Source organism: Eumetopias jubatus, unplaced genomic scaffold (assembly GCF_037043125.1).
Source record: "Eumetopias jubatus isolate StellerSeaLion01/CBP00866 unplaced genomic scaffold, mEumJub1_p1.0 scaffold_4, whole genome shotgun sequence".
In the NCBI taxonomy this organism is placed as follows: Eukaryota; Metazoa; Chordata; class Mammalia; order Carnivora; family Otariidae; genus Eumetopias; species Eumetopias jubatus.
Window position 1 is genome coordinate 149,739,070 of NW_028274810.1, and position 12,638 is coordinate 149,751,707.

At 40.5% G+C, this 12,638-nt stretch overlaps 1 protein-coding gene across 4 annotated transcripts; it reads left to right on the forward strand.

Moving 5' to 3' along the window:
* The first annotated feature begins 3,813 nt into the window (after nucleotides 1-3,813).
* RBM12B (RNA binding motif protein 12B) lies at nucleotides 3,814-11,889 on the forward strand. Of its 4 annotated transcripts, XM_028111730.2 has the most exons (4): nucleotides 3,814-3,982; nucleotides 4,160-4,227; nucleotides 7,643-7,690; nucleotides 8,252-11,889. In XM_028111730.2, the coding sequence occupies exon 4, from the start codon at nucleotides 8,280-8,282 to the stop codon at nucleotides 11,283-11,285; it is 3,006 nt and encodes a 1,001-aa protein (XP_027967531.2). In that variant the 5' UTR covers nucleotides 3,814-3,982; nucleotides 4,160-4,227; nucleotides 7,643-7,690; nucleotides 8,252-8,279; the 3' UTR covers nucleotides 11,286-11,889. The 4 variants fall into 4 exon arrangements, with proteins under 4 accessions (XP_027967531.2, XP_027967521.2, XP_087878914.1 ...); XM_028111720.2 differs by lacking the exon at nucleotides 4,160-4,227; XM_088022788.1 differs by lacking the exon at nucleotides 3,814-3,982 and having other exon boundaries at nucleotides 4,050-4,227.
* The last annotated feature ends 749 nt before the right edge of the window (nucleotides 11,890-12,638 follow it).

Genomic DNA, 12,638 nt, shown 5'->3' on the forward strand with positions numbered 1-12,638 from the left:
CATTGCTGTTGAAAAATCTGCCATTTTGATTCTTTCGTGTTTAAATTTGTTTTTTACCTTCTGGAAGTCTTGAGGATGTTCCTCTGTCCTCATATTTCTTAATTTTACAGTGATGTGTCTTGGGGTATTTCACTTTTTTTTTTTTTTAAAGATTTTATTTATTTATTTGAGAGACAGCAAGAGAGAAAGCGCTTACATGACTGGGGTGGGCAGGGGGCAGAGGGGAGGCTCTCAAGCAGATTCTGATGTGGGGCTCCATCTCACAACCCTGAGGTCATGACCCTGAGATCATGACCTGAGCCAAAACCAAGAGTCAGACGCAACTGAGCCACCCAGGCGCCCCAGGGGTATTTCATTGTCTTCTTTTGTGTTGAGCACATTGTCATTTAATATACATTTGTTGCAATGGAAAAGATTAAATCAAAACTTGCTTCACTCTTTCATTTATTATTATCATCTTCTAAACCCTAAGGGGATCTCAATGCCATCTCCTTTCATTTGATCGCTGGGAAGGGGGCAGAGGACCAATGGGGGTTAAGCCTGGAGTAGGCTCTAGCCAGTCATAAGAGACAGAATTTTTTTGTGTCCACAAAATTTTTGTGTTACATGCACCAGTAACCAGTCTCAGGGGAGGACTCCAAACATTTCTACCCATTGCATCTTGGTTTTGGAGTCACTAAGGGAAATACAATGCTGTCAAACACTGGACAGACAACACTTCACTTACATAGAGAAGATACAGAGCAGGATCAGTTTCAATAGTGGTGTCAGTCCCCGATGGCCAGTGGGTCTCTCCTGGCCACAGACACAAGGCAACTGGCCGATGTACCACATCCCTCTCATGCTGCAGTGGAAGCAACCTGGCCCCTCTCCTCAGGGGACAAATATAACAGTGGGTTGACCAAGTGACATATAATGTACATACTTGAAACCCAGACAAGAGTAGTTAGTGAGCCCAAAACAAGGAAAGATATTCCCACATAAGGTGATAGCCCAGGTACAATCTGTGTGGGCTCTTTAACTCTTGGTAAGAAGTGTTCCAGACTCAAGGCTCATTCTTATGCAGCTGAGTGGGGGCTGAAAGACTACACGCAGGAGACTTCCAACACAAAGTCTTCTAATTTTATTTTATTTTACTTTTTGGCTTTCTCCTTACATTCCGTCTTTGGAATTATAAGCACTGTATCATTTAGTCCTCAAAAATTGCTCTGAATGGTGGGTACTGTTATCTTCACCCTACAAATGGAAAAGTTTAAGGATAAGGAACTCGTTCAGTCATGAAGTGGTAGAGCTGGGATTTAAACTTGGATCTGCCTGATTCAAGAGCCCAGTCTTAATCTCCATGCTCTACATGTCCTCCTGTGTGTGATGGCATGTGCCCTGTCTCTCCTGCTATAGCATAAGCTTCTTGAGGAAAGAGGACTGTGAGTTCTTCACCCCATTGTTTTAGGAGCCTTGGCAAGACGCTTGACACACAGTCTGGGCTCAATAAATGCCAGCTGAATTGAATGGAAGTCAAAGTGTGCAAGAGGAATAAGGTCCTTGGAGTTGAGAAAATCAAGGAACTCTTAAGACCAAGTGATAGAAGGCTGTTCTTGTGGTTGTTGAAGAGCTTGGAAGGGCAGCTAAAAACTGTGATACCAAAATCATTCAGTGTGGAGTGATGTAGATGTGGTAAAAAGCTTGGAGGGGCTAAATGCCCAGGCAGAACCATGGAGTTCATGGCTCAGTGTGGTTAAAATATTTTAGGATATAGTCTTCTGTTTTGTTGTTCCAGAAACTTACTTATCTTTCTATTCTCTAAAATGATTAGGTTTCCATGTTGACATACTAAAGGTTCAAGAAACTATTCAATAACCGAATACCATGTAATTAAACCCAATTAATTGCCTCAACTGGAATTTTCTGGTTTTGATTGTAATGGTATTGCTATCTAAGAAAGGCAGAAAGCAGACTAGAAAAGACAGGCATTCACTATAGTGTCTTGTTTGTGGAGAAAAATCTGTGTGAGTAGAAGGGGGTAGTCATCCCAAAACAGTAAAAGAGACTGGGAATACCTGTCTAAGCTTGTCCAAAAGAGGGAGTCTGATCTAAGCACACTTGTTCAGACTAGCCTTATAGTAAGTGCTCAATAAATCATAGCTATTATTTTTGTTAACATAGGTGAGAATGCTTCCAGGCACCCTATAACTGAGAACCACTTTTTGAGATTAGGTACCTCCATATTCCATTTCCATGTTTAGCAAACAACTGAGCATTTGACTTCATACAGAGAGTATATATAGGCCAGGAAAAGTGCTGGTCAGCCAGGGTTGGTCTCAGGTCCACTTGACCAGTGTTTCTTCTTGTGAATTAATATTGACAATATTGACATTCTGGAGTGTTGGTTCTGTGTGCTTGTTTAAAGGGAGTCTGCCTCAAAGGACAGACTCCTCCCCCTGTGACCTCTGGGGGTAAATGACCAGAGTTCAATTCCTGGCTTTACCTTGCACTATCTCTGTAGCTTTGTGCAAGCTATGCAATCCTTTATGCCCCAGTTTCCCTTATCTGTAAAATAGGAAAAATAATAGTACCTACTTCTGAAAGTAGTTGTAAGAATACAATGAGATAACGCACAGGGCTTGCCACATAGTAAGCCCTCCATAAATTTTAGCTTTTGAGGTCAGGTTCCCCTAGGACCAAACCCTGGACTGTGGGGATAATAAGGCAAATGTTATCTACTCAATGAGCCTAGCTTCCCAAAGTGCTACCCTTTGCTTGTATATGGATCACCTGGACATTTGAAACAAGCCACTAGTACTTACCTAGTCTCGAGTTTTACATATATTTTAACTCATTTAATATTGATGGCAACCCCATGAGGTAGATGATACTATTATCCCCATTTTACAGATGAGGAAACTGGGGCATGGAGAGGCTAAATTTTTTTTTTTTTGCCCGAGTAAATGGTGTCTTTCATTCCAGGAACCACCTTTTATTCACTTGTTAGACTATCTTCTTTCTCACAATCATATCAGAGAGATTGAAAACTCATTTTTTTCATCTCCAACAGTGTTTTAAAGATATAGTTTCTGCTTTCTTAGTGAGCTTTGACTCCACCCATAAATATATCATGTAGTTATAAAACTGGTGGTCTGCTTTATTTGAAAAAAATCAAATCAAATCAAATCAAACATAAGGTTGTTCACCACCTATTACGTAGCCGGCATCACAGAACATCCCTGTAATTGTGCTTTTCACTTACCATTTTTTCAAGATTGGTCTATCTGCTCTCATGCTTCAAAAAATTAGAAAGTAGTAACAACAAACTTGCTTCATAAAGTTATTAGTGTCTATAAATCTGAATAGGCATGCATTTATTAAGCCCCCTGGGTGTTGGCATCGTACCTGCCGAACATCTAAGGTAGTAAAACTAACATTTTTGTGCCTTTTTAGAGCCTTTCAGAAGATGCTCACATCACACAATAACTGCAGAGGTGAAGAGAGAAAGAAATCGTCAGCTTTTCTCTGCTTTTGCATCTCCGTCCTTAACCCCTGGAACTCACGAACATTTGTCCAGCGAACCTCAGCAGTTATTTATTGAAGCTTCTCATTACCACAATGAGCTGGCCCCGAACTTTGTCCAGGAATCTCTCCTCTCTTTGGTGGAGGCTCCCGGATTGGCTGGAATCTGAACATGCGCAGAAGCTCAGCGAACCCGGGGCGGGACGGTGCGCTCGCGGGCACCGCCTCCCCTCCCCTGACAACGGGAAGCGGGTGAGCGTCAAGACGCCTGCGCAAACGTGGCCGGGGCGCCGGGGTGGTGGGTTACGCTTGGAGAGCGCATGGGCAGACAAACTGTACGTCCGTTTGTCCGGAGCGGAGGGGAGAGTGGGCGCCATCTTCTTCTAGGCTCACTGAGGGCTCCACCTGTACTGGGCTAGCTGCTGCGACGAGGAGTGCCCCCCGCCCCCGGCCTTGTGTGTCCGACTCGGCAGCAGTGGTGTGTGTTTATTGCCAAGTGCGAAGCAGTTACCCTTGGGGCGTCGGGGTGGGGAGGGGTTGGCGATGGGGACGGAAGAACAGGGAAAGGCGGGGCCGGCAGCCGCGCCAGGAGCTAGCGTAGCTTCTGCTGTTAGGGCACCCTCTTTCCTTGCTAAACACCGACTTTTCCCGTCAGCCTCCATGTGGTGTGGTGTGTGCGCTGCCCAGTTTTCTTAAGAGTGAAGATCTCGAAGGATTTCATAGGTATTTTTTTTCTTTGCTATGTCATCGTAGTCAGTGGTGGCAGAAAAGCGTTGAAGGCCTGGCTCGTTAGGCATGAGAGTGGCCAAAGTGTTTGAATTAGGTATGGGGCAGTTCACCCTGTGGCGAGTTAGGGTGGAATGTTTGCCCTTGGGACGGCGTGACGGAAAGGCACGGAGGTTGGGCGGTCCAGGTTAATTTGAAGGCTGATTTTGGCTGAAGGTCTGGCGACAGCATCGGATCCCACGTAGCAACTTTGGCCTGGCGCGAAAGAAGGAAGCTCTGACCCCTGGGAGTATGGACAAAGGCTTTGGGCTATAGAAGCAATGCCTTCGGATGATCCCCATTTGAGGATGATGGATGTTATGGGAAATCCTGTGCCGAGTGGATTCGTCTTCATTTACAGTTCCTTAAGGACTATGGCTCTGTGTCGTCATGCCTTTGGTTTTTATTTTAACCATCTACATTATAAAAGGATAAAAGGCAGATCTTCATAAAGAATAATTGTGGACTGGGCTAGGTTATTTTCTGCAGGGGAAACTCTCTGCATTTAGAATTTCGTCATAACTTTGGGTTTTAAGGAATAGTCATTTTCTTTCCCCCACCGTATCTGGAAAGTGACTTGTTATTCGCTAGTTAAAATCAGATGGATCTGAGATAATACCTATTTAAATTTTAGTTTCTGGTTTCCCTATCAGGCTTGCTTAGAAGATGCACATTTCGTATTGTTTAGTGATAATGGTGATCAAGTGGGATGAATCCTGGATAAAATCAAAATTATTTAAAATGAACTTATTAATTTCATTGACTTGCCCTTAAAAGAGCTTTTAAGGACTCACTTCCATGTTTTCATAGGTTAGAAGTTCTAACAGATCAGGGTCTTTAAATCAACACAGTCACAAAAATACTTGTGTTGCATTCATAAGTAGAAAAAATTTTAAGTGCAGTGTACTTTAGGGTGTTTTGTGTATTTTGATTTTTGTGTAATGTTCTAAGAGTAGAATTTCTGGGGAGTTTGCTTAAGGAAATAACATGGGAACCACAGAAAAAGTGCTCATTTTGAGAACTGGTCTCTTATAGGTGGTTTCCCAGGTATGTCATTGTTGAGAGATAAAATGGTACATTTCCCTACCATCTAAAGGGCAGAAAAGTTAAGTGTTAGTTATATGTGGCAAAATAGAAAAAATATCATATATTGTCTGTTTGAATTGGAATTCATGAGATTTGTACTCATGGAACTATTTAAAATGCTGTTTGTAAGCAAGGGAGAATAAGAAATTTTTTAAATTTGACATTTTATTCCTTGAAACATCCCTAAGTATCTTGTAGATATACTTATGTTCTTAGGGTAAATCCCTTTTAAAGAAAAAGTTTTAGAAGAGACAAAATGGCATGTATCTTTCTAAAATATTTTAAAAGTAAAGGAGCTAAGTCAATTTGCATAGGAAGGAATCTTGAAACTTTAGTGGGGACTATTCCAGAAGCCATTTATAGTTTTTTAAATGTTGGTGTGGATATTGGTTTGTTGAAGGAACCAGGCTTGTACTTTTTTTTTTATTTTTGGTACTGTGCGGATTTTAATAGACCATTTTTTAGAGCAGTTTTTTAGGTTTACAGCAGTAAGGAGCAGAAGATACAGAGATATCCCATATACCTCTGCCCCCACACATGTACCATGTAAATATTTTAATAATAAATGTCATTAATATTTTCAGTATCAGTGTGGCATTGATAATTCAGATGTAGAATATGCCCAGTAATTTCTTGATACCTTTGTTAGTTTAGCTTGTAGTTTGAAAAGTTTAATCAGTGGACCATTTTCAAAGGAAAATAAACCTTGCAGACATCAAAGAATATGTCTTTTTTTTTTTTTTAGATTTTATTTATTTATTTGACAGAGATAGCGAGAGCAGGAACACAAACGGGGAGTGGGGGAGGGAGAAGCAGGCTCCCTGCCGAGCAGGGAGCCTGATGCGGGGCTGGATCCCAGGACCCTGGGATCATGACCTGAGCCAAAGGCAGATGCTTAAGGACTGAGCCACCCAGGCACCCCAAAGAATATGTCTTTAGACCACACTTTGTGGAAGAGTGGTACTTAAGTGTAAATACTGAATTAAAGCAACATTTATCGGCACATTAAAAACAAATTTATAATTATTTAACAACTCTTAAAAACTCAGGAAGACTACATTAAATATTGTTACTTTGGGTATCTGAAAATATTAGATATAAATTTCCTTAAGGAAATACCAAGTTAAGATTTTTCAGCAGTTAATACTGATAATCCCTAAACATTCTAAATAAATGTGCTTTTGTTCTATTTTCTACATGTCATTTGGGTTTTCTCAGTGCAGCACAAGTTTGAAATGGAATAAACTTGTTAGCATAATAAGATTTTCTATTTGGCTTAAGATGAATTTTAATAGTAATTGCTTTAGGAGTTTAAGATAAGGAGTAGTAGTTGAGATTTTTTTTTTAATTTTGGAGGTATTTTATTTTTTTAAAGATTTTTATTTATTTGAGAGCAGCGGGGAGAGGCAGAGGGAGAGAGAATCCAAGCAGACTGTGTGCTGAGCATAGAGCCCAAAGAGGGGCTTGATACCATGACCTGAGCCAAAACCAAGAGTTAGATGCTTAACCGACTGAACCACCCAGGCTCCCCAGTTTTAGGGGTATTTTAGTATTTGCCTTAATTATATTAAAATCAGGAAACTTGGTTCCATGTTTGGAAGTGTGAGCTGTATGTGTAGAACTTAAAATTGTATCCAAAGGGTAGCCATTGGTTTGGATTTATTCAAAACATTAGTGTCTTGTTCATTTATTGTATCATTTTGAATCATTGCCTTATTAATTTGATTTGGTCTTTTGTTTTAAAAGGGAGGAAAATTTCAAGAGAGTTGGACTTAATGAGCTAGGTGTTTGGTCTTTTCATGAGTGGAAGTGATAGGCTTTTGGGGAATTTTTGATGTTTTTAAATTGTCATTTTGTAGAACAGTTGTCTTTTTTTTTTAAGTGGATGTAAAATTTATATACAGTGAAATGCAGAGACCTTAAGGATAGTATACATTTAGTCTTAGTAAGTTTATACACCCATATAACCAACACTCTAATCAAAATGTGTAACATTTCTATCACCCTATTCCTCGTGCCACTTCCAATCAAGGAGCTGTTTAATTTCCAGAAGTTTTTTGTTTTAAAATAATTTGCAGATGTCTACTTGGAATTTGTACTTCGTTTTTGCTGAAGGATGTTTAATTTCCCCTTGGAACAAAGAAGACTATTTTGTAATGCCCATAGTTGTGGTTCCTATATTGCTTCACTTTTAATAGGTAATTCTGAAGTGAATATCCTAATCTGGCGTTGTTTAAGATCAATTACAGGGTCCGAGGATTAATTATATTTCATTTTCTTTCCACAGTTAAGTTGCTTTTACAGAATTAACAGGTCTCCAAGAAATTTTAAAAAGGTAAGATATCCAGAGCTTAAGGCTTGACAAAAAAAAATGTAAAATAGAATAGGACATGTAGGTACACATGGTTTCTGTACTTTACCTCTGGCCAGTGATGCACTAGCGGTAGACAGTTTATTATCATAAGCAAAAATTATATACTGACCATAGATGGCTTTTCAAATATGTAAAACTCATTGTGGTTGGTAAAATTCTTTAACCCACAAAGCTCTCTCTCATGTTTCAGTAGAAGATATGTTTCTAAGTGAGTCTGAAAATAGTTTGGTCTTGTTGTGAAGCAGTGCTTGGCAGACTTACAAAGAAGATTTGATATTTTTGATGCTCATATTGTATAGGATAGGTGATATGAAATATTTTTTTGAAATGGTTTATTTGTGTTTAGATGGGAGAAGGTTTATTCTTTAAGAAATTAGATACAGTCAATATTTTTTGTGAACTCAAACTTGTTTTCATTTATAAATGCTGAAGAAGGTAGGAACCAAGTAATTATTAAGTTTAGTTTGGGATAAGGTACTTCAAAAATAAGACTTGCTATTATGTGTACCTTTCTGTCTGCAGGTCATTATTGCTGTGGTTTGAGCTCAGCATGGCTGTAGTCATCCGTTTACTGGGGCTTCCTTTTATTGCGGGGCCTGTGGATATTCGTCACTTCTTCACGGGATTGACTATTCCTGATGGAGGAGTGCATATAATTGGAGGGGAAATTGGGGAGGCTTTTATTATTTTTGCAACAGATGAAGATGCAAGACGTGCCATAAGTCGTTCAGGAGGGTTTATCAAGGATTCATCTGTAGAGCTCTTTCTTAGTAGTAAGGCAGAAATGCAGAAGACTATAGAAATGAGAAGAACTGATCGCATAGGAAGAGAGCGACCAGGATCTGGGGCGTCAGGGGCTGGCAGCTTGTCTAACTTTGTTGAGGCTATTAAAGAAGAAGCAAGTAATTCTGGATATGGCTCTCCAATTAATCAAGATGCTGGGTTTCATACTAATGGTACAGGACATGGTGATTTAAGGCCAAGAAAGACACGGCCATTGAAGGCAGAGAATCCTTACTTGTTTCTGCGAGGTTTGCCTTACTTAGTAAATGAAGATGATGTACGTGTCTTTTTCTCTGGTTTGTGTGTGGATGGCGTAATTTTCTTGAAACATCACGATGGCCGAAATAATGGTGATGCCATAGTAAAATTTGCTTCATGTATTGATGCTTCAGGAGGTCTTAAATGTCATAGAAGTTTTATGGGTTCAAGATTCATAGAAGTAATGCAAGGCTCAGAACAGCAGTGGATTGAGTTTGGTGGTAATGCAATTAAGGAGGTTGACATTCCTATGAGAACTGAAGAACATTCTCCATCAAGAGGAATTAATGATCGACATTTTCGAAAACGATCTCATTCAAAATCTCCCAGAAGAACACGTTCTCGTTCTCCTCTTGGATTTTATGTTCATTTAAAAAATCTGTCCTTAAGTATTAATAAGAGAGATTTAAGAAATTTCTTTAGAGATACTGATCTGACTAATGAACAGATTAGATTTTTATATAAAGATGAAAGAAGAACAAGATACGCCTTTGTGATGTTCAAAACTCTGAAAGACTATAACACCGCTCTGGGTTTACATAAGACAGTTTTACAATATCGTCCAGTTCATATTGATCCTGTTTCTAGAAAACAAATGCTGAAGTTCATTGAATGTTACGAAAAGAAAAGACCAGTGTCAATAGAGAAAGAGAGGCTTGGACATATTTCACAAAAATACTCTCAAGAAAGCTACCCTGGCCAGAAACTGTGTATATATATAAGAAATTTTCCTTTTGATGTTACAAAAGTTGAAGTGCAAAAGTTCTTTGCGGACTTCTCTCTTGCAGAGGATGACATTTACTTACTTTATGATGACAAAGGAGTTGGTCTGGGAGAAGCATTGGTGAAATTCAAAACAGAAGAACAGGCCGTGAAAGCTGAACGTTTAAACCGTCGGAGATTCTTGGGGACAGAGGTATTGTTAAGACTCATATCTGAGGCACAAATGCAGGAGTTTGGTGTAAATTTTTCCTTGATGCCCACTGAGAGAATGCAAGACCATTCACAGTCATGTGATAGAGATGACCATTCCCATTCGTTTGACTCAAGTGATCCACCAATATACTCAGTTGGCCCATCTGAAAACTTTAGGCATCAGCAAGAGGACTTGAGGCAACTGGACAATTTCAAGCAAACCCAGGCGGATTTCCGACAGCTTGATAGGAGCCTTCCAGAAGACTTTAGGCATTCCCCAGAGGACTTCAGGCGCTCCCCAGAAGACTTTAGGCGCCCACGGGAGGAACACTTCAGGCGGCCTCTTGAGGAGGATTTCAGGCGCCCTTGGGAGGAGGATTTCAGGTACCCTCGGGAGGACTTCAGGTACCCTCGGGAGGAGGACTGGAGGCGGCCACTCGAGGAGGATTTCAGACGGCCTCCCAAGGAGGACTTCAGGCGACCCCCCGAGGAGGACTGGAGGCGACCCCCCGAGGAGGACTGGAGGAGGCCCCCGGAGGGAGACTTTAGGCGGCCACCTGAGGAGGATTGGAGGCGGCCTCCTGAGGATGACTTCAGGCGGCTTCCCCAAGGGGAATGGAGACGACCACCTGAGGAGGACTTTAGGCGACCTCCCGAGGAGGACTTCAGGCGGCCCCCTGAGGAGGATTTCAGGCGACTTCCGGAGGAAGACTTCAGGCGACCTCCCGAGGAGGATTTCAGGCGTTCTCCTGAAGAGGATTTCAGGCGTTCTCCTGAGGAGGATTTCAGGCGACCGCCCCCAGAACACTTCAGGCGGCCGCCCCCGGAGCACCTCAGGCGGCCGCCCCCGGAGCATTTCAGGCGGCTGCCGCAGGAGCACTTCAGGCGGCCGCCCCAGGAGCACTTTCGCCGGCCGCCCCAGGAGCACTTCCGCCGGCCGCCTCAGGAGCATTTCCGGCGGCCACCCCAGGAACATTTCAGGCGCCCCCGAGAGGAAGATTTCAGGCACCCACCGGATGAAGATTTCAGAGGCCCTCCTGATGAAGACTTTAGGCATCCTCCTGACGAGGACTTCAGGAGCCCCCAGGAGGAAGATTTTAGATGCCCTTCTGATGAGGACTTCAGGCGGCTCCCGGAGGAAGACCTCAGGGAACCTCCAGAGGAGGACCCTAGACTTCCTGACAGTTTTAGACCTCCTGCTGAGGAGTTTAGGAACCCACCTGATGACTTTAGAAGTCATCGCCCTTTTGTGAATTTTGGTCGCCCAGAAGGTGGCAAATTTGATTTTGGAAAGCGCAGTATGGGAAGTTTTCCTGAGGGGAGATTTATGCCTGACCCAAAATTAAATTGTAGTTCAGGTAGAGTAACACCTATTAAGATAATGAATCTTCCATTTAAAGCTAATGTTAATGAAATTCTAGACTTTTTCCATGGCTATAGAATCATACCTGATTCAGTTTCAATACAGTATAATGAACAAGGATTACCTACAGGGGAAGCCATTGTTGCTATGATAAACTATAATGAAGCTATGGCTGCTATTAAAGATCTAAATGATAGGCCAGTTGGCCCTCGCAAAGTTAAGTTACTGTTGCTCTAAAGAGCATTTCTAAATTCATTTACGTCCCCACAGTATTGATGCAGTAAAATGCATTTGTTTTTAAGTTTATTTTTAATGATCTAATGAAAAACATTTTAATTTGACTTGTGAATAGAACAAATGTAAATATTAGAATGTGCATCTGGTTTTCTTTTGCTTGCAAATGCATTCAGTTTTTCTAATTTAAAATTATATATGTCCCCCCTTTTTTTCTGGAGACAGTGGGGGAGAAAATTCCGAGTGCATTTTTGTTGATGTCATGGGTAAACCTCAAGACTTGTATAGTAGAGCTGTATTTGGGGAAGATAAATTTTATATTCACTTTTGTTTCCAGTCTGTAGTCTACATCTTATACTGTATAAGGAAATGGTCAGTGACTTATTGTTCAGGTTTAGCATTTTTATTGCTAACTGCCTGCAGAATTAATGCCCTCTTCTTTGTCTGAGATATTACTGTGTTAAGTCTCCCGTTAATTATAAATAGTTCAAAATAGACAGACTGTGAATTTGAAGTTTACTTAAATGTAAAAAGCTTAGGAGATTCTTGAAGTTTCCATGTTCGTAACTGCAAAGTTTTATAAAAATAAAAAAAATGCAACTGAATAGACCAACTAGTTAACTTGTATTTGTATAAAAAGAAAAAAGAATTACAGCTTCTTCTGTGAAGTTTTCAACAGCTACCTTAGTATTTATGATAGGACGGACCAAACATCCTATAATAGTAGCATAGAGAGCTATGTTTAGTTCTATGGTTTCCTCCACATTTCATCAACCAAACTGATAAAATTAACTCAAAATACTTAAAAGTTACTAAAAAGTAACGATAGCTACAAAGGACATTCAGGCTTCTGCTGGGAAGAATCTGATATATGGATATACTTTGTTTTTAGGAAGAATTTAGTGATGATTCATTTAACTTGTAGTTTTTATTAGGTTCTCATTTTTAAATTTCAAGACTTTGTATCCAAAGATTCTAACTAAATATAATCAGACTTCTATGAGATTGAATTTTGACTTCTTTGATATATTTAGTGTGGGCATTTTGTAAACACTGGATTTGATTTTTTTAATACCCATAATATTAATGGCTAACATTTATTGGGCACTTACTGTGTGCTAGGCAGTAAAAGCGATTTACATGCATAATCTCAATTTAAATATTCTTTAAGAAGTATGGAATATTACTTACGTCTCTTTCAACAAGTGAGATAATGAAGTTTAGAGGTTCAGTAACTTGCCTAAAGTCATAGCTTGTAAATCATGGAGAGTTTCAACCCAGACAGACCACTGACTCCAGTTGATGCTCTTAACACTTTTGCCTACTAACTTTGTGAAGTGGTACTTCTGATTTTAG